This window comes from Ammodytes marinus, assembly GCF_949987685.1.
Source record: "Ammodytes marinus genome assembly, chromosome: 10".
Lineage (NCBI taxonomy): Eukaryota > Metazoa > Chordata > Actinopteri > Uranoscopiformes > Ammodytidae > Ammodytes > Ammodytes marinus.
In genome coordinates, this window is record NC_137214.1 from 11164804 (window position 1) to 11185975 (window position 21172).

Below are 21172 nucleotides of genomic sequence, written 5' to 3' on the forward strand. Positions count from 1 at the left end.
TTTTCCCCTCAAACCGTAATATTTATTGAAAGCTCTGTAGAGAAAACGCTAACATATCAAACCAACATCCATGGAGCTGCAGTATTAATAGGGTGATGCAGATGTACATCTCCAAATCTGAGCAAATTCTAATGAATAGATCAGGAGGTTTATTTATTCATTAGAAATTAATTTAACAGGGAGTTGTGATTATCTTATTATGGCTTGAGACTTTATAAAATAACTGTTTATGGAGTTAATATTTTGTGACATATTGTTTGGATAAAAAGTGGCTCATGGTGTCGCTGTTGACTGACAGAAAACAGGCAGTCACCACTCCACCCACTGCTACATAGATATCAGCTGCAGATGTCTAGAAGACCGTTTACATTTTGGCCTATTTTATCTTGTAGCCTACATTGCCGTGAAGGTTTGGATTATTCACTGTTTTTATGAAAGCTTCAGTTTTTTTTTGGCCGGGAATTTCTAGCTTGTACAGACTAAGGGACGCATCTGTGTGACAATATGGGAGACAAAGGATTTTCAGCGCTTCGTTTGATCTTGTGCTTCGCTTCCTTTATTGTAGCACTGCACCTCGTTAATGGAGACCTGAGCTACACTATTCCAGAAGAGATGAAACGCGAGTCTGTTATAGGAAATATAGCCAAAGATCTCGGTCTTGATCTAAGGACCTTATCTTCCCGGAAGGCCCGTGTTGATTTTGAAGGAACACGAAAGCGTTACTGTGACATTAATCCAAGTACGGGGGATTTTATCACATCGGAGAGGATTGACAGAGAAAGCCTTTGCGGCAAGAAACCCTCCTGTGTTGTAAAAGTAGATCTGGTGTTAGAAAATCCGTTGGAGCTTCATCGTTTAAGTCTTCATATTCAAGATGTAAATGACAACTCACCAAAATTCAAAAATAATTTAATTGAAATGGAAATAAGTGAGTCAGCTGAAAAGGGTAATCGCTTCTCTATCGAGGAGGCCCATGACGCAGATATAGGTCAAAACGCTGTTCAGAGATACAATCTACAGAAGAACGATTACTTTGTTCTCGCTGTTGACAGCAATAAGGTCGAACTCAAACTGGAAAATAAATTAGATCGAGAGAAACAAAAAGAGATTAATTTGGTCCTTACAGCTCTAGATGGTGGCTCTCCTCAGAGATCGGGCACAGTGGTCATACATGTCACAGTGCTGGATGCTAATGATAACGCCCCAGTGTTTAGCCAAGCCGTTTACAAAGCCAGTCTCCCTGAAAACTCTCCTTTAGATACCATAGTGATTACTATTAGTGCTACAGACGCAGATGAAGGAATGAACGGAGATGTGACATATGACTTTGGCCACGTATCTGATGACGATGTTAATGTATTTGCTATCGATCCCAAAACTGGAGAAATAAGAGTAACTGATGTGATGGACTTTGAAGAAATTAGTTCTTTTGAAATGAGAGTAGAAGCTAAAGATGGTTTAGGGCTAACCTCGTATGCCAAAGTGTTAATAGATGTCATTGATAAGAATGACAATGCTCCGGCTATATACCTGAAATCACTGTCCAACCCTATACCAGAGAACGTGTCACCTGGTACAGAGGTGGGCATCATGAACGTGCAGGATAGAGACTCTGAGACAAACGGACAGGTCCGCTGCTCCATTCAACAAGGCGCCCCCTTTAAATTAGTTCCTTCTATTAAAAACTATTATTCTCTGGTGACCACAGGACAACTGGACCGTGAACTAGTGTCTGATTACAACATTACTATCACTGCCACTGACGAGGGCTCCCCTCCTCTGTCCTCCTCTAAAACTGTCCAGTTATCTGTAGCAGATATCAATGACAACCCACCTGTGTTTGAGGAACAGTCCTACAGCGCATATGTGACTGAAAATAACAAACCCGGCTCCACGTTATGTTCCGTTACTGCTCGAGACCCCGACTGGAGACAAAACGGTACAGTGATTTATTCTCTGTTACCCGGTGACGTGAACGGTGCCCCGGTGTCCTCCTATCTGTCTGTTAACGGAGACACGGGGGTGATCCACGCTGTGAGGGCGTTTGATTATGAAAAGTTCAGGAGTTTTAAAGTCCACGTGATGGCCAGAGACAACGGTTCTCCTCCGCTCAGCAGCAACGTGACCGTCAGTGTGTTCATATCGGATGTAAATGACAACTCCCCTCAGATACTGTACCCCGCCCCGGAGGGCAACTCCTTCATGACCGAGCTGGTCCCCAAAGCTGCACACGGAGGCTCTCTGGTGTCCAAAGTGATAGCGGTGGACGCAGACTCCGGACAGAACGCCTGGCTGTCCTATCATATAGTCAAATCCACTGATCCGGGACTCTTCACTATCGGTGTCCACAGTGGAGAGATCAGGACACAGCGGGACATTTCTGAATCTGACAGCATGAAACAGAACCTTATTGTGGCAGTGAAAGATAACGGACAGCCCTCTCTCTCTGCCACCTGTTCCATGTATTTACTTATTTCTGATAACTTGGCTGAGGTGCCAGAACTGAAGGATATTTCATATGATAAGAAGAACTCCAAGTTAACCTCTTATCTGATCATAGCGCTGGTTTCTGTATCCACCTTCTTTCTGACGTTCATTATCATCATCCTGGGTGTGAGGTTTTGTCGCAGGAGAAAGCCCAGACTGTTGTTTGATGGAGCAGTTGCCATCCCCAGCGCTTATCTCCCTCCTAATTACGCAGATGTTGACGGCACTGGAACTTTACACAGCACTTACAATTATGACGCCTACCTGACAACGGGTTCTAGAACCAGTGACTTTAAGTTTGTGACATCTTACAATGACAACACGCTGCCTGCTGACCAGACTCTGAGGAAAAGTCCCTCAGACTTTGTCGATCCGTTCGAGGATTTAGAGGCATCTATAGAGGTAGGAACCGTTCAAAGGATTTCATTGCATAAAATGCACGTATGAGTTGTTTTGGTGCAGCGTGTTCTTATTTCTCTGAAATGTAAAGGGGACTGTGTGGTTGCTGAAGTGAATTGTTTACATGAAACATTTTCTCTATTTTGGTAGATGCTTACTATGTATTACATCATTAATTAATTAGATATTGTCTCCTCATTGCATTCCATTAGAACTAACTTAATGTCCTTTTATGAAAGTTATTGTATATATGCTTTGCATGTATCCACACATAAGTCAGGTTACATTTTATATTTAACTTCTCAGAATGATAAACTTTAAAAATCATTACGTGGTAAGTAGTTTTTTTTACTCACATTTTTCAGTAATTGGCATGTGTCATTGATAATCACTTAAATCTATTTGATCCATCAGCCAAATAACAGGGTATCTGTCCATGGTGCTGAAACACAAGGCGCACAGACACAACCGCAACTGTATGTGTCTTTTTCTCCTCGCTATGCTTTCTAAATTTAATTGATGATAATATCAGGAATTTCAGATAAATTACCTGAAAACTTCGGCTTGTTAATTTTCTGACTCAATGATCGTTGTTTTCATATGGTGCACACATCCATAATTTTATATTTAAAAAAAAGTAACAGTATAAGTGGATGTAAGTGTTTCTCAAAGCTTTGCTAGCTTTTTTTCTCAAACCTTAATATTTATTGAAGTACAACGGCTGTCCTGCATATAGCATATTTAATAAAGCTCTGTAGAGAAAACGAAAACATTTCAAGCCAACATCCATAAAGCTATAGTATTAATAGGGTGATACAGATTTACATCTCCAAATCTGAGCAAATTCAAATGAATGGATCATGAGGTTTATTCATTCATTAGGAATTAATTCAAAAGGAAATTGTGATTATATTATTATGGCTTGAGACTAAAAATAACTGTTTATGGAGTTAATATTTTGTGACATACTGTTTGGATAAAAAGTGTCTCATGGTGTCGCTGTTGACTGACAGAAAACAGGCAGTCACCACTCCACCCACTGCTACATAGATATCAGCTGCAGATTTTCTAGAAGACCGGTTACATTTTGTCCCACATTTTATCTTGTAGCCTACATTGCCGTGAAGGTTTGGATTATTCACTGTTTTTGGCCGGGAATTTCTAGCTTGTACGGACTAAGGGACGCATTTGTGTGACAATATGGGAGACAAAGGATTTTCAGCGCTTCGTCTGATCTTGTGCTTCGCTTTCTTTATTGTAGCGCTGCACCTCGTTAATGGAGACCTGAGCTACTCTATTCCAGAGGAGATGAAACGCGAGTCTGTTATAGGAAATATAGCCAAAGATCTTGGTCTTGATGCGAGGACTTTTTCTTCCCGGAAGGCCCGTGTTAATTTTGAAGGCACCCATAAACGTTGCTGTGACATTAATCTGAATACGGGGGATTTGATCACATCAGACAGAATTGACAGAGAAAGCCTTTGTGGCAAAAAAACATCGTGTGTTTTAAAAGTAGATCTTGTGTTAGAAAATCCTCTGGAGCTTCATCGTGTGAATCTTCATATGCAAGATATAAACGACAATTCGCCAAAATTCAGAGAAAATCGAATTGAAATGGAAATAAGCGAGTCAGCGGACAAAGGTAACCGCTTCTCTATCGAGGAGGCCCATGACGCAGATATAGGTCAAAATGCTGTTCAAAGGTACAGCCTACAGAAGAACGACAACTTTATTCTCGCTGTTGACAGCAACAAGGTTGAACTCGTACTGGAAAATAAACTTGATCGAGAGAAACAAAAAGAGATTAATTTGCTTCTCACAGCTTTAGATGGTGGCTCTCCTCAGAGATCAGGCACAGTGATCATACACGTCACAGTGCTGGATGCTAATGATAACGCCCCAGTGTTTAGCCAGGATGTTTATAAAGCCAGTCTCCCTGAAAACTCTCCTCTAGATACCATAGTGATTAATGTTAGTGCTACAGACGCAGATGAAGGAATGAACGGAGATGTTACATATCACTTTGGTCACGTATCTGATGGCGAAGTTAATGTGTTCTCAATTGATCCTAAAACTGGAGAAATAAGAATAACTGGTGTTATTGATTATGAAGAAATAAATTCATATGAAATGAGAGTTCAAGCTAAAGACGGATTAGGGTTAACTTCGTATGCTAAAGTGTTTATAGATGTTACTGATAAGAATGACAACGTTCCAGTAATATATTTGACATCAATGTCCAACCCCATACCGGAGAACGCGTCACCTGGTACAGAGGTGGGCATTATTAACGTGCAGGATAGAGACTCCGAGAATAACAGACAGGTCCGCTGCTCCATTCAACAAGGCGCCCCCTTTAAATTAGTTCCTTCTATTAAAAACTATTATTCTCTAGTGACCACAGGACAACTGGACCGTGAACTAGTGTCTGATTACAACATTACAATCACTGCCACTGACGAGGGCTCTCCACCTCTGTCCTCCTCTAAAACTGTTCAGTTATCTGTAGCAGACATCAACGACAACCCACCTGTGTTTGAGGAGCAGTCCTACAGCTCATATGTGACTGAAAATAATAAACCTGGCTCCACTTTATGTTCCGTTACTGCTCGAGACCCCGACTGGAGACAAAACGGTACAGTGATTTATTCTCTGTTACCCGGTGAGGTGAACGGTGCCCCGGTGTCCTCCTATCTGTCTGTTAACGGAGACACGGGGGTGATCCACGCTGTGAGGGCGTTTGATTATGAACAGTTCAGGAGTTTTAAAGTCCACGTGATGGCCAGAGACAACGGTTCTCCTCCGCTCAGCAGCAACGTGACCGTCAGTGTGTTCATATCGGATGTGAATGACAACTCTCCTCAGATACTGTACCCCGCCCCGGAGGGCAACTCCTTCATGACCGAGCTGGTCCCCAAAGCTGCACACGTAGGCCTTTCACACCGCCGCAAAATCGGCGCTAGTTCTGGGCTTGTTCGGAGTTAGAGCCAGTGTTTTGGTTTCACACCGCCAGAGAGCCTGCTCCGGGCCGTAAAAACCGGGGGAACTCATACCCCAGGATTGAGCAGGGTTTGATAAGAACTGCTTGCGCGAACGGTTGGGGGAGGGATTATCCTGACCAACCAGAGCAACTCAAACCTCATGCCCGCCATATTTAAAAACACCGCTACTACGAGACGTAAACATAACATAATTACCGAACGTAGCGATCAAATTGACCGGCGAGAATACGCTGTATGGGTCCTGTTTGCTTAAGAAAGCAAAGCGAGAGCCAACAAGTGTAAAAATAAGACGTATTCGCCGCTGTTGTTGTGCTTAAAGCTAGCGGTAGCTTTAGCGTTAGCCACAAGAGCAGCGGCGTCGGGTGACGTACACACACGTTTACAGTGACGTCATGACGTTGCTCTCTTGCCGGCTCCATGGCTGTCTCCGGTCGATGTGAAACCAACCGGTTCATAACTGGGATAAGGCTGTAACCAGTTTTGAACTGACCCCAACACCAGCCTGGAACTGACTCTTGGTTCATTTTGGTGTGAAAGGCCCTACGGAGGCTCTCTGGTGTCCAAAGTGATAGCGGTGGACGCAGACTCCGGACAGAACGCCTGGCTGTCCTATCATATAGTCAAATCCACTGATCCGGGACTTTTCACTATCGGTCTCCACAGTGGAGAGATCAGGACACTGCGGGACATATCTGAATCTGACAGCATGAAACAGAACCTTATTGTGGCAGTGAAAGATAACGGACAGCCCTCTCTCTCTGCCACCTGTTCCATGTATTTACTTATTTCTGATAACTTGGCTGAGGTGCCAGAGCTGAAGGATATTTCATATGATGAGAAGAACTCCAACCTAACCTCTTATCTGATCATAGCGCTGGTTTCTGTCTCCACCTTCTTTCTGACATTCATTATCATCATCCTGGGTGTGAGGTTTTGTCGCAGGAGAAAGCCCAGACTGTTGTTTGATGGAGCAGTGGCCATCCCCAGCGCTTATCTCCCTCCTAATTACGCAGATGTTGACGGCACTGGAACTTTACGCAGCACTTACAATTATGACGCCTACCTGACAACGGGTTCTAGAACCAGTGACTTTAAGTTTGTGACATCTTACAATGACAACACGCTGCCTGCTGACCAGACTCTGAGGAAAAGTCCTTCAGACTTTGTCGATCCGTTCGAGGATTTAGAGGCATCTATAGAGGTAGGAACCGTTCAAAGGACTTCATTGCATAAAATGCATCTATGAGTTGTTTTGGTGCAGCGTGTTCTTATTTCTATGAAATGTAAAGAGGACTGTGTGGTTGCTGAAGTGAACTGTTTACATGAAATACTTTCTCTATTTTGGTAGATGCTTACTTTGTGTATTACATAATTAATTCATTAGATATTGTCTCCTCATTTCATTCCATTAGAACTAACTTAATGTCCTTTTATGAAAGTTTTTTTATTTATTCTTTGCATGTATCCACACATAAGTAGTGTTACATTTTATATTTAATTTCTCAGAATGATAAACTTTAAAAATCATTACATAGCGAAGTAGTTATTTTGTTCACGTGTTTCAGTAATTGGCATGTGTCATTGATCATCACTTAACTGCACGTGACTGAATGTGGCTCCTATTCCTGAGTCAGCCAAGTGGTATCTGTCTGATGGTTTAAGTCTAAGAATACGTTATTGTTTTCTTTTTTGAAACTGTTTAACTCATTATTATATCAGAAAAATCACAAGGTCTCTGTCCAGGGTGCTGAAACACTACTAGGCGCACAGGCACAACCGCAACTGTATGTGTCTTTTTCTCCTCGGTATGCTTTCTAAATTTTATTGATTATGATATCAGTAATATCAGATACATTACATGAAAACTTCTGCTTGTTAATTTCTGACTCAATGATCATTGTTTTAATATGGCGCGTGCATCCATGATTTTATATTGAAAAAAAGTAACAGTATAAGTGGATATAAGTGTTTCTCAAAGCTTTGCTGGCTTTTTTCTCAAACCGTAATATGTATTGAACTACAACCTCTGTCCTGCATATAGCATATTTAAGAAAGCTCTGTAGAGAAAACGCAAACATTTCAAGCCAACATCCATGGAGCTGCAGTATTAATAGGGTGATACAGATTTACATCTCCAAATCTGAGCTAATTCTAATGAATGGATCATGAGGTTTATTTATTCATTAGGAATTCATTTAAAAGGAAATTGTGATTAGCTTATTATGGCTTGAGACTTTATAAAAATAACTGTTTATGGAGTTAATATTTTGTGACATACTGTTTGGATAAAAAGTGTCTCATGGTGTCGCTGTTGACTGACAGAAAACAGACAGTCACCACTCCACCCACTGCTACATAGATTTCAGCTGCAGATGTCTAGAACACCGGTTACATTTTGTACCATATTTATCTTGTAGCCTACATTGCCGTGAAGGTTTGGATTATTCACTGTTTTTGGACAGCTTCAGTTTTTTTGGGCCGGGAATTTATAGCTTGTACAGACTAAGGGACGCATCTGTGTGACAAGATGGGAGACAAAGGATTTTCAGCGCTTCGTTTGATCTTGTGCTTCGCTTCCTTTATTGTAGCACTGCACCTCGTTAATGGAGACCTGAGCTACACTATTCCAGAAGAGATGAAACGCGAGTCTGTTATAGGAAATATAGCCAAAGATCTTGGTCTTGATCTAAGGACCTTATCTTCCCGGAAGGCCCGTGTTGATTTTGAAGGAACCCGTAAGCGTTACTGTGACATTAATCCAAATACGGGGGATTTGATCACATCGGAGAGAATTGACAGAGAAAGCATTTGCGGCAAGAAACCCTCTTGTGTTGTAAAAGTAGATTTCGTGTTAGAAAATCCGTTGGAACTTCATCGACTAAGTTTACATATTCAGGATATAAACGACAACTCGCCGAAATTCAGAGAGAATTTGATTGAAATGGAAATAAGGGAGTCGGCGGACAAAGGTAACCGCTTCTCTATCGAAGAGGCCCATGACGCAGATATAGGTCAAAATGCTGTTCAAAGGTACAACCTAGAGAAGAACGATAACTTTATTCTCGCTGTTGACAGCAACAAGGTTGAACTTATACTGGAAAATACACTTGATCGAGAGAAACAAAAAGAGATTAATTTGCTCCTTGCAGCTCTAGATGGTGGCTCTCCTCAGAGATCGGGCACAGTAGTCATACATGTCACTGTGCTAGATGCTAATGATAACGCCCCAGTGTTTAGCCAGGATGTGTATAAAGCCAGTCTGCCTGAGAACTGTCCTCCAGATACCGCAGTGATAGATGTTAGTGCTACAGACGCAGATGAAGGAGTGAACGGAGATGTGACATACCAATTTGGCCACGTATCTGACGACGATGTTAATGTGTTCTCAATCGATCCTAAAAGTGGAGAAATTAAAGTAACTGGTGTGATTGACTTTGAAGAAATCAGTTCTTTTGAAATGAGGGTGCAAGCCAAAGATGGTTTAGGACTAACCTCATATGCCAAAGTGTTAATAGATGTCACTGATAAGAATGACAATATTCCAGTACTATATCTGAAAACACTGTCCAACCCTATACCCGAAAACGTGCCCCCTGGAACAGAGGTGGGCATCATTAACGTGCAGGATAGAGACTCAGAACAAAACGGACAGGTCCGCTGCTCAATTCAACAAGGCGCCCCCTTTAAATTAGTTCCGTCTATTAAAAACTATTATTCTCTGATGACCACAGGACAACTGGACCGTGAACTAGTGTCTGATTACAACATTACAATCACTGCCTCCGACGAGGGCTCTCCACCTCTGTCCTCCTCTAAAACTGTTCAGTTATCTGTAGCAGACATCAACGACAACCCACCTGTGTTTGAGGAACAGTCCTACAGCGCATATGCGACTGAAAATAACAAACCTGGCTCCACGTTATGTTCCGTTACTGCTAGAGACCCCGACTGGAGACAAAACGGTACAGTGATTTATTCTCTGTTACCCGGTGACGTGAACGGTGCCCCGGTGTCCTCCTATCTGTCTGTTAACGGAGACACGGGGGTGATCCACGCTGTGAGGGCGTTTGATTATGAACAGTTCAGAAGTTTTAAAGTCCACGTGATGGCCAGAGACAACGGTTCTCCTCCGCTCAGCAGCAACGTGACCGTCAGTGTGTTCATATCGGATGTGAATGACAACTCTCCTCAGATACTGTACCCCGCCCCGGAGGGCAACTCCTTCATGACCGAGCTGGTCCCCAAAGCTGCACACGGAGGCTCTCTGGTGTCCAAAGTGATAGCGGTGGACGCAGACTCCGGACAGAACGCCTGGCTGTCCTATCATATAGTCAAATCCACTGATCCGGGACTTTTCACTATCGGTCTCCACAGTGGAGAGATCAGAACACAGCGGGACATTTCTGAATCTGACAGCATGAAACAGAACCTTATTGTGTCAGTGAAAGATAACGGACAGCCCTCTCTCTCTGCCACCTGTTCCATGTATTTACTTATTTCTGATAACTTGGCTGAGGTGCCAGAGCTGAAGGATATTTCTTATGATGAGAAGAATTCCAAGCTAACATCTTATCTGATCATAGCGCTGGTTTCTGTCTCCACCTTCTTTCTGACATTCATTATCATCATCCTGGGTGTGAGGTTTTGTCGCAGGAGAAAGCCCAGACTGTTGTTTGATGGAGCAGTGGCCATCCCCAGCGCTTATCTCCCTCCTAATTACGCAGATGTTGACGGCACTGGAACTTTACGCAGCACTTACAATTATGACGCATACCTGACAACGGGTTCTAGAACCAGTGACTTTAAGTTTGTGACATCTTACAATGACAACACGCTGCCTGCTGACCAGACTCTGAGGAAAAGTCCTTCAGACTTTGTTGATCCATTTGAGGATTTAGAGGCATCTATAGAGGTAGGAACCGTTCAAAGTACTTAAATGGACATAATGCATTTTTACTTTTTTTATTCAGTCCGTTATTGTCTGCTTTACTGCAATTGAAAGTGGATTGTATGGTTGTTGAAGGGTATACATACGATTTGCACAATGAAACTTAACTTTATGTTGGCTTCTTATTTACTAAATTACGTCTTTAAATGATTATTTATTTTGCCTTCTTTCTCCTAAACCATGACATTTTCTGTACGTATGAAACTTCAAAAAAAGTACACTCACAGGGGTCAATTATTTCATTTTCATGTCTCAGAGAAATACACTTTCAATTTGATTAATAAACCAATTAGTTCAATATAATATGATATTTAGTTAGTTTGTTTTATAAAAGTGGATTACTCTAAACTGGACCAATTTTCAATGAAACGGAAACATTCCATAAAAGCCAACAGAGAACTTGGGCCTCATAGAAAAATTCAATGTGGCAAAAAGTATTTTAACCAGCAAAGTAGTTATGATTGAAACTTTAATTTTTTTTTTTAATGGAGCGTTTTCCTCAGACTGTCATTAGTCTTTGCGTTTACAAGGTTCACTTTCATATGTGTTCAGTCTTTGGCATGTGCCACTGATGAGTCACTGACCATCACGTATCATTAAATGAAATAAGGATGGCTGACATTCCTCATATATTGTAGAGGAACGTCTGAAATGGTTAAAGTGTAAGAATAGGTCATTGTTTACTTTTGCACAACGGTCTCATAATCTATTTGAAGGTTTTAAAAACACTGGCCAAGGGATCCCTACACCATTCAATGTGTGTTTTGGTGTTTTGTCCTCCTAACGCTGCCTCCAAGGCAGCTGCCTTGAAGGCAGCATTAGGAGAACAGCGGTTATGGTTAGTGTTAGGGTTAGAGTTAGTGTATTCCAGGCAGCTCCAGGCAGCGCTGCGTCCAAGGCTTCGTTGGGTGGACAAAACACCATCGAGCATTTAATGTTTTTATTCCCTCAGACAACCCTTAAGGTATCTGTCCATGGTGCTGAAACACTCCTCATGTGCTGAGTCACAACCGCAACTGGATATGTATTTTTCTCCTCTGCATTTTATCTTAATTTGATTGATAATAGCAGCAATTTTAAATTAGTGCAATACAAAGTTTTGAATTGTTGTAATGTACCCAACTCCCAGCTTAGTTTCTCAATAAAAACGCTTTGCCAAGGTTCCTTATTTGAAAATTAAATAACTGTTAGTGAATGTTACAGTTACTCAACACCACTGGCATTCTCTTTCTCAAACATTGATATTGGTTTACATCAGTCCTGAATATAGCTACAAAGTAACTTTGATTGAGCTCTTTGGTTAATGATATACATCTTCAAAGCTGAGCCAGTTCTCTTGAATAGATAAAACCGTTTATTTGAATAAGAACATGTAACATTTAGCACTAACTCAGTTCATTTGAAAGTGATTGAATATTATCTAAATATGTCTTGAGACTTTATAAATTATCATTGTTGTTATTCTTTATATAACATAGATCTGCTACTACTGTAAGATGAAGAAGTGTCACCAAAGTGAGGAAAAGTCCTTCAGGCTTATCTTAAGTAGTTGGTCTTTCAGACTAGTTCCCAGAGGTAGGGCCCAAATATGTGTGTATCTAAGATTTATCCTTTACTGTGACTTTCCGATTGTATTGCCATGCACTTGTTCAATGGTCTTGTATCTAGATTCCAGTGTGCATGGCTAACTGAAGACATTAACTATCATTTGCTTTTTTATGCGAAAAATTGTTCTGCCATAAGCGTCCATTTTCATGGCGTTACCGATACATGTATTCAATAGTCGGTTTGATTTCAGTTTTGTGTGTTTGTGACACTTTTTGTCCTATCTTGATTTAATACACTTTCTTCTCTATTCATGGATTGTTTGCCTTTTAAATGCAGAATTAGTTTGTCATTTTTTTGATTTTTTTTTTAAATAATCAGTTACTGTATTTTGTTTAAATGCTGTCTAAACACAGTTCAGCTTGTTAACAAGATTTTTCAAAGCAATTCATTTTCAAGCCACATTTATTTCTGGTTTTACTAAGCAGCCAGATAGGCTTTCACCTGCACACATCCATGTACAGTATATGGGAATGCAGTCCTTCCATTGAGTTGATCACTTGTTATGTGAAATGTTAACTGGTTCCTTTCATCCAACTAGTTCAAAGACGCAGTAATACAAGTTTCGAAGTTTGATTTGCAAAACCTATTAGAATCAGAAACTAACCAATCGATTGCTGAAGAAAATAAATATTTTGTTAACCACGAATTTGAATGCATTTCAAGCGAAAGTTCTACATTCAATATTATTTGTCAGATTTGGTAATAGTTGGTTCAATACATATGCGGATAACTGAGCGTGTTAATGTGGACCTCAGACATTGGCCACAGAAGTTAAACGTGTTTGTTGTTAACAATCAATTTAATTTACAGATGAAATTAAAACAGCCTGGTAGTATAGCATAACTGTGAGAATAAGATACAAGCATTTTGTCGAGCTAATGATGCTTAATATTGGAAAAAGTATTTTCCATTCTCAATTTATAGATATTCGACTACATCCATTATCAAGATCAATCAGTTTTTTTTTCCAACGAACGGAAACAGTGAAATCTGAGGGTGTTCTCCTCGCCGTTCAAACGCTGTCCATGGTGCTGAATGGTGTTTTTTTGTGTTAGCGCCTGTTAAACCAAACGCAAAATTGTCCACTAAAATTCTCCTTCGCTGTGTCCTTTAATGCTGGGCTGGTTTTTGTTTATTTGTAATATTCTAAACACACTCACGGCGTCGCTGCTCACTCACAGATATGAGGAGGTTCATTTCTCCACCCTCCGCAAAAAATTCATTCGAATAAAAACTAGACCTGCCATTGTTGTAGGAGCGGCGTACCTTCATTTTACCATTACGCTTTGATTTAAATCAGATACAAGGACCATTTGCGTTTCTGTATCCTCTTTCATGACAACAAAATGGACCGTAAAAAGCAGAAATCGTTGTTGGGGGTTATCTTTGGCTTTGTTGTCGTCGTCAATATCACCGCTGCAGACCTCAGCTATTCTGTTCCGGAGGAGATGAGACCCGGATCCATTGTTGGAAATATTGCCAAGGATCTCGGGCTGGAAATGGGGAAATTGGTCACTCGCAAAGCCCGCATTGATACCGAAAAGAGCTACCAACGTTACTGCGATATTGATCTGAAAACGGGAAATTTTGTCATCAAAGAAAGGATTGACAGAGAGGAGCTGTGTGGGGAGAAGGTTTCATGTTTGCTTAAATTTGAATTGGTCCTGGAGAGTCCTTTGGAGCTGCACCGCATTTCGCTGCTCATCCAGGACGTAAACGACAATGCACCTGTATTTCTGAAGGATACGATCAAACTAGAAATAGGCGAATCAGCCTACAAAGGAGCAAGATATCGTGTCAATGAAGCACATGACGCCGACATCGGACAAAATACGGTTAAACAATATAGTATACAAAATAATGAACATTTTGTTTTATCTGTCCGAGACGACACAGATGGATCTAAGAGCGTCGAGTTGGTTTTAAACAAAGAGCTTGACCGCGAGAAAGAACACGATATAAATGTATTTATTACTGCCGTTGATGGCGGCAATCCTCAAAGATCTGGAACAACCAACATACACGTTACCGTTCTGGATGCTAATGATAACGCACCACTGTTTGATCAAACGCTTTACAAAGCCAATCTACCTGAAAACTCTGCCCTCGATACTGTAGTCATCACAGTAGGTGCCACTGATGCAGACGAGGGGATCAATGGGGAGGTGACATATGAGTTTAGCCGCATCTCAGACAGGGCTAGAAAGGTATTCTCGTTAAACGGTAAAACTGGAGAAATAAAAGTAACAGGACCGCTTGATTTCGAAAGTAATTCTAAATATGAAATGCGCATCGATGCCAAAGATGGTTATGGACTTTCATCTGATTCCAAAGTAATGATTGATATTACTGATGTGAATGACAACGCTCCAGTGATTTATATGAAATCACTGTCTAACCCCATAGCAGAGAATGTGCAACCTGGTACAGAGGTGGGCATAATTAATGTGCAAGATAGAGACTCTGAGACAAACGGACAGGTTCGCTGCTCCATTCAACAAGGCGCCCCCTTTAAATTAGTTCCTTCTATTAAAAACTATTATTCTCTGGTGACCACAGGACAACTGGACCGTGAACTAGTGTCTGATTACAACATTACAATCACTGCCACTGATGAGGGCTCTCCACCTCTGTCCTCCTCTAAAACTGTTCAGTTATCTGTAGCAGACATCAACGACAACCCACCTGTGTTTGAGGAACAATCCTACAGCGCATATGTGACTGAAAATAATAAACCCGGCTCCACTTTATGTTCCGTTACTGCTCGAGACCCCGACTGGAGACAAAACGGTACAGTGATTTATTCTCTGTTACCCGGTGAGGTGAACGGTGCCCCGGTGTCCTCCTATCTGTCTGTTAACGGAGACACGGGGGTGATCCACGCTGTGAGGGCGTTTGATTATGAACAGTTCAGGAGTTTTAAAGTCCACGTGATGGCCAGAGACAACGGTTCTCCTCCGCTCAGCAGCAACGTGACCGTCAGTGTGTTCATATCGGATGTGAATGACAACTCGCCTCAAATACTGTACCCCGCCCCGGAGGGCAACTCTTTCATGACCGAGCTGGTCCCCAAAGCTGCACACGGAGGCTCTCTGGTGTCCAAAGTGATAGCGGTGGACGCAGACTCCGGACAGAACGCCTGGCTGTCCTATCATATAGTCAAATCCACTGATCCGGGACTATTCACTATCGGTCTCCACAGTGGAGAGATCAAAACACAGCGGGACATTTCTGAATCTGACAGCATGAAACAGAACCTTATTGTGGCAGTGAAAGATAACGGACAGCCCTCTCTCTCTGCCACCTGTTCCATGTATTTACTTATTTCTGATAACTTGGCTGAGGTGCCAGAGCTGAAGGATATTTCTTATGATGAGAATAACTCCAAGTTAACCTCTTATCTGATCATTGCGCTGGTGTCTGTCTCCACCTTCTTTCTGACATTCATTATCATCATCCTGGGTGTGAGGTTTTGTCGCAGGAGAAAGCCCAGACTGTTGTTTGATGGAGCAGTCGCCATCCCCAGCGCTTATCTTCCTCCTAATTACGCAGATGTTGACGGCACTGGAACTTTACGCAGCACTTACAATTATGACGCCTACCTGACAACGGGTTCTAGAACCAGTGACTTTAAGTTTGTGACATCTTACAATGACAACACGCTGCCTGCTGACCAGACTCTGAGGAAAAGTCCATCAGACTTTGCTGAGGTTTTTGGAGACTTTGATGCTTCTCCTGAGGTAAGGGAATCACGCATTCGATCCAATACTATTTTAGAATTGTTACGGGCAGTATGTTAACAAACAACAAAGGCATTTTCTCACAATGGCTTTTAGTTGGTATTGTTGGGCATTTTTATTTAGAAGGGGTAAGTGAGGGTGTTGTAATTTTGTCTTCAAGTGACTTGACTTGTTTCAAGTATGTTTTCGCCAGGATTACACATGTCCAGCTTATAATATTGATAAACGTTTAGATGCATTTTGCTCATTGAACAGTATTTGTCTTTAGTTGTCTGCGTGGCTGTAAGCTGGTTTGGTGATTTGACACAAATGAAGAAGTTGATAGTAGAAGTTTTAAAATCTTGGAACATGTATTTGCTCCTCATTTGCTTAACGTTCTGAAAAAATGTTTTGTTATTGCCACCATACAGGAATCCCATACCTGTCAGAAATGTAATCCTGCCTATTGGAAATCTCCTAAAATGTTGATAATTTCTGTGGTTTGGCTCTCAAATGGAATTTAACAGTTTAATTTAAAACATGTCCGTATCTCAGTGCTTGTTCCTTTGGCTACAATTGTTCATGTCGACACCGTTAGTTTTGACTCATACTATGGCCCTTACATTTGGGGGGCTGGGTTTTGTGTGTCATTTATTTTGTACATATTACATCTCCTCCTTCTACAACACAACAATATGCACATCAGGTTTGAGGGGCATTGACGTTTAACTGATCCTTTATTGTTGCTTTATACATACTTTTTTTTTGTCAAAATCCATCGTCCTATATATATTTTATCTATTTTCTATTTGCATATACTAGTCCATTGTGTTCTAATTCAGAATAGTTTCTCAATGGGCTTAGTTTTGTTTCTCACATAGTTGTAGCCTTAGTTGGTGATTTATTTCACTATTAACCTATAGGATTTGTCAACGGATGTGGTTTGCATGCTCTTTACAAACACATTATTTATGGCTAAAGCTGTTGTCACGAAAAGCTGCCACACCATTTTAAGAAAATGTACAGATACATCAGGAAGAGATTGGGATATTAAATGTTAAACTAAACATGGCCATGCTATTCACACCGAAAAAACTGTGCTCAAGAGATGCCCTGGTTCAATAATGCTGTAGTTTTAGAGGTGCCCTTTCATTCTGAGCGTTTAAACATTCATCAAATAATGTAACTATGTTCTTTGTAAATTAATATGCTATCCACATACGTTTTTTTTTTTAATCTATAGTCGATTTGTATATACTTGCTGTTGGGGAGAATATGCAATTTCTAGACGCTACTCACGATGTCGCTATTCACCAGCTGTAGTAGATTGTATGTCGACATCCACCCACTGTTGTCTATGTATAGTATAGCTGATAGTACTGCAGTTGATCGTACAGAGGGACAGAGACCCGGTCGTGGATTTTGTTGATTTTTGTTTGAATCCTTTATTCATTTGGGGCTGTTTTCCTGCATACGAACTTGGGATCGTTTATTGTTTCTGTTTGACGCCACAATGGCTATCGCTGAGCAAGCATTACAAAGCTGTGCCGTTGTTTTACTGCTCCTTTCTTTTCATTTTGCCAATGGAGATATAAGATATTCTTTCCCGGAGGAGATGAAACGCGGATCTGTGATCGGAAATATCGCCAAAGACTTGGGTCTGGAAACAAGCAGGCTATCCGCTCGGAAAGCCCGTATTGATACCGATGGAAGCGACACACGTTATTGTGACTTAAACCTACGTAACGGGGATCTGACTATCGGCGAGAGGATTGACAGAGAGGGCCTTTGTGGAGACAAAGCATCCTGCGTTATAAAGCAAGAACTCATGTTAGAGAATCCGTTAGAATTGCATCGAATTAGTTTACATGTTCAGGATATAAATGATAACTCTCCGCAATTTAATAAAGACTTGATCCAAATAGATATAAGTGAATCTGCGGATAAAGGTGCACGATTTCCAATAGAAGAAGCACATGATGCGGATGTAGGCAAATATGCAGTTCAGACGTACAACCTCGAAACGAATGAACATTTTATTCTGGGCGTTGGGACAAATTCTGTGGAACTCGTCCTTAACAAGGAGCTTGACCGCGAAACATTAAAGGAAATCAATCTGCTTCTCACAGCAGTGGATGGCGGTTCTCCTCAAAAGTCAGGTACTGTGGTGATTCACGTCACTGTACTGGATGCTAATGATAACGTCCCTGTGTTCAGTCAGGCCGTCTATAAAGTCAGTCTGCCTGAAAACTCCCCACTAGGTACTGTCGTGCTGAAAGTCAGCGCCACGGATGCAGACGAAGGGCTTAATGGGGATGTTACATATGATTTTGGACACATTTCAGAAGATGTAAAATCAATGTTTACCATAGATCAGAAGACTGGTGACATAAAGTTAACGACCACGGTTGATTTTGAAGTGGCATCGACGTTTGAACTGCGTGTCACAGCGAAAGATGGTTTGGGTTTAACTTCTTATGCGAAAGTCATCATAGATGTTACTGATATAAATGACAACGCCCCAGTAATATATATAAAATCCCTCACCAACCCAATTCCGGAGAATGTGTCACCTGGTACAGAGGTGGGCATCATCAACGTGCAGGATAGAGACTCCGATAATAACAGACAGGTCCGCTGCTCCATTCAACAAGGCGCCCCCTTTAAATTAGTTCCTTCTATTAAAAACTATTATTCTCTGGTGACCACAGGACAACTGGACCGTGAACTAGTGTCTGATTACAACATTACAATCACTGCCACTGACGAGGGCTCTCCACCTCTGTCCTCCTCTAAAACTGTTCAGTTATCTGTAGCAGACATCAACGACAACCCACCTGTGTTTGAGGAGCAGTCCTACAGCGCATATGTGACTGAAAATAACAAGCCTGGCTCCACTTTATGTTCCGTTACTGCTCGAGACCCCGACTGGAGACAAAACGGTACAGTGATTTATTCTCTGTTACCCGGTGAGGTGAACGGTGCCCCGGTGTCCTCCTATCTGTCTGTTAACGGAGACACGGGGGTGATCCACGCTGTGAGGGCGTTTGATTATGAACAGTTCAGGAGTTTTAAAGTTCACGTGATGGCCAGAGACAACGGTTCTCCTCCGCTCAGCAGCAACGTGACCGTCAGTGTGTTCATATCGGATGTGAATGACAACTCTCCTCAGATACTGTACCCCGCCCCGGAGGGCAACTCCTTCATGACCGAGCTGGTCCCCAAAGCTGCACACGGAGGCTCTCTGGTGTCCAAAGTGATAGCGGTGGACGCAGACTCCGGACAGAACGCCTGGCTGTCCTATCATATAGTCAAATCCACTGATCCGGGACTTTTTACTATCGGTCTCCACAGCGGAGAGATCAGGACACAGCGGGACATTTCTGAATCTGACAGCATGAAACAGAATCTTATTGTGGCAGTGAAAGATAACGGACAGCCCTCTCTCTCTGCCACCTGTTCCATGTATTTACTTATTTCTGATAACTTGGCTGAGGTGCCAGAGCTGAAGGATATTTCTTATGATGAGAAGAATTCCAAGCTAACATCTTATCTGATCATAGCGCTGGTTTCTGTCTCCACCTTTTTCCTGACATTCATCATCATCATCCTGGGTGTGAGGTTTTGTCGCAGGAGAAAGCCCAGACTGTTGTTTGACGGAGCAGTGGCCATCCCCAGCGCTTATCTTCCTCCTAATTACGCAGATGTTGACGGCACTGGAACTTTACGCAGCACTTACAATTATGACGCCTACCTGACTACGGGTTCTAGAACCAGTGACTTTAAGTTTGTGACATCGTACAATGACAACACGCTGCCTGCTGACCAGACTCTGAGGAAAAGTCCTTCAGACTTCGCTGATGTTTTCGGGGACTGTGATGGTTCTCCTGAGGTATGTCACGTCATGTCATTGAACTCATATTTGACGTCGTAAATAAGCCATTTTTGTCTTTTGCTTTGACTCTTTTAAATTGTATCGTTCTGTTCTGTAGTGGTTTGGTTTTAATTTGTAAAACGCTTGTTAAGAAAGTATGATGGTTCCTATCGAGTTCAGCCTACAGTCTCTTTACGCAGGTTTTGGTTAAAATGTGAAATGATTGTTGTTCCATTATTGTTTCTGAGCTTTTAAGACTATAGGGTTGCATGCCGGTTCAGTATTAGGTTCGAGTGAGGAAAAACTCTTCTTATTGCGGCCCGTCTTTCTCTGTCCTTGGTGCTGAACTCAGTTTGATAATTGTTTTGCATTCTAAGAGAGTTTATTTCTGTGTTCTATGATGTTGGTATTCCCCCATTTTCTACAGATTGTTAGTCTTTTTGTTATTGTTGTAATTTTTGTGTTGGTTAAATAGGAGGTTTCCTCTCCTTGATAGTTGTATGTGGTTGCCCTAGTGTAATTGGATTCGCCTTTCTTGGATCGATCATTTTTACGAGTTTATCACTATAACATCTAAAAGGATGCTGTGTGCAACGGGTATGTTGAGAATGGGGCCTATTTTTTTGTGTGTTTCGCTAGTACCGTCTCTCAATACTAATTTGGCCCTCAATATGTAAAATGATTGACACATGCTGCCATAAAACATTGCCTCTTCCCTTTTAATAGTATATCTCTGATATTTTGTGAATTGTACAGCCTATCACATCCTACTACATTTTCTATCAGTTCAATTTCCTGTTGTTGTATTTCATGAGTTGATGTATGCTACATATTATATTGCTGTTTAACAGTAAATAGAACCAATCCAAACATTGTATAATAAATAAATAAATAAATAATGCAAATAAATGCATAAGATATGCAAGACTTGACAATAACAATGTTATGGAACAGCTCTTCGAAATACTAGTTGTATCCGCATGGTTTCAATGTGTGGTATTTGACGCATGTATAGTGCTATCAATCAATTAAATGTCAGCAGTCTTGCTTGGACCTTTGCTGAAATTGTTGATCACTATCAAAAACTGTATTAAAGTTTGCTTAACGTCAGACTTAAATAATATTCCATAGAACA

At 41.4% G+C, this 21172-nt stretch overlaps 4 protein-coding genes across 4 annotated transcripts; all 4 read left to right on the forward strand.

Annotated features, from left to right (window-relative positions):
- Positions 1-504: 504 nt before the first annotated feature.
- LOC307256910 (protocadherin gamma-A11-like) lies at positions 505-2934 on the forward strand (the record flags this gene model as incomplete). The annotated part of the gene is made up of 1 exon (XM_080036026.1): positions 505-2934. One exon carries the CDS (start codon positions 505-507, stop codon positions 2932-2934), a length of 2430 nt encoding a protein of 809 aa, XP_079892152.1.
- Positions 2935-4086: 1152 nt separating this feature from the next.
- On the forward strand, positions 4087-7134 carry LOC307256911 (protocadherin gamma-A12-like; the record flags this gene model as incomplete). The annotated part of the gene is made up of 2 exons (XM_080036027.1): positions 4087-5814; positions 6433-7134. 2 exons carry the CDS (start codon positions 4087-4089, stop codon positions 7132-7134), a joined length of 2430 nt encoding a protein of 809 aa, XP_079892153.1.
- Positions 7135-8415: 1281 nt separating this feature from the next.
- LOC307256912 (protocadherin gamma-A12-like) lies at positions 8416-10824 on the forward strand (the record flags this gene model as incomplete). The annotated part of the gene is made up of 1 exon (XM_080036028.1): positions 8416-10824. One exon carries the CDS (start codon positions 8416-8418, stop codon positions 10822-10824), a length of 2409 nt encoding a protein of 802 aa, XP_079892154.1.
- A 2966-nt stretch (positions 10825-13790) lies between these two features.
- LOC307256914 (protocadherin gamma-A11-like) lies at positions 13791-20530 on the forward strand (the record flags this gene model as incomplete). The annotated part of the gene is made up of 3 exons (XM_080036030.1): positions 13791-14408; positions 18280-20055; positions 20513-20530. 3 exons carry the CDS (start codon positions 13791-13793, stop codon positions 20528-20530), a joined length of 2412 nt encoding a protein of 803 aa, XP_079892156.1.
- Between the last annotated feature and the right edge of the window lie 642 nt (positions 20531-21172).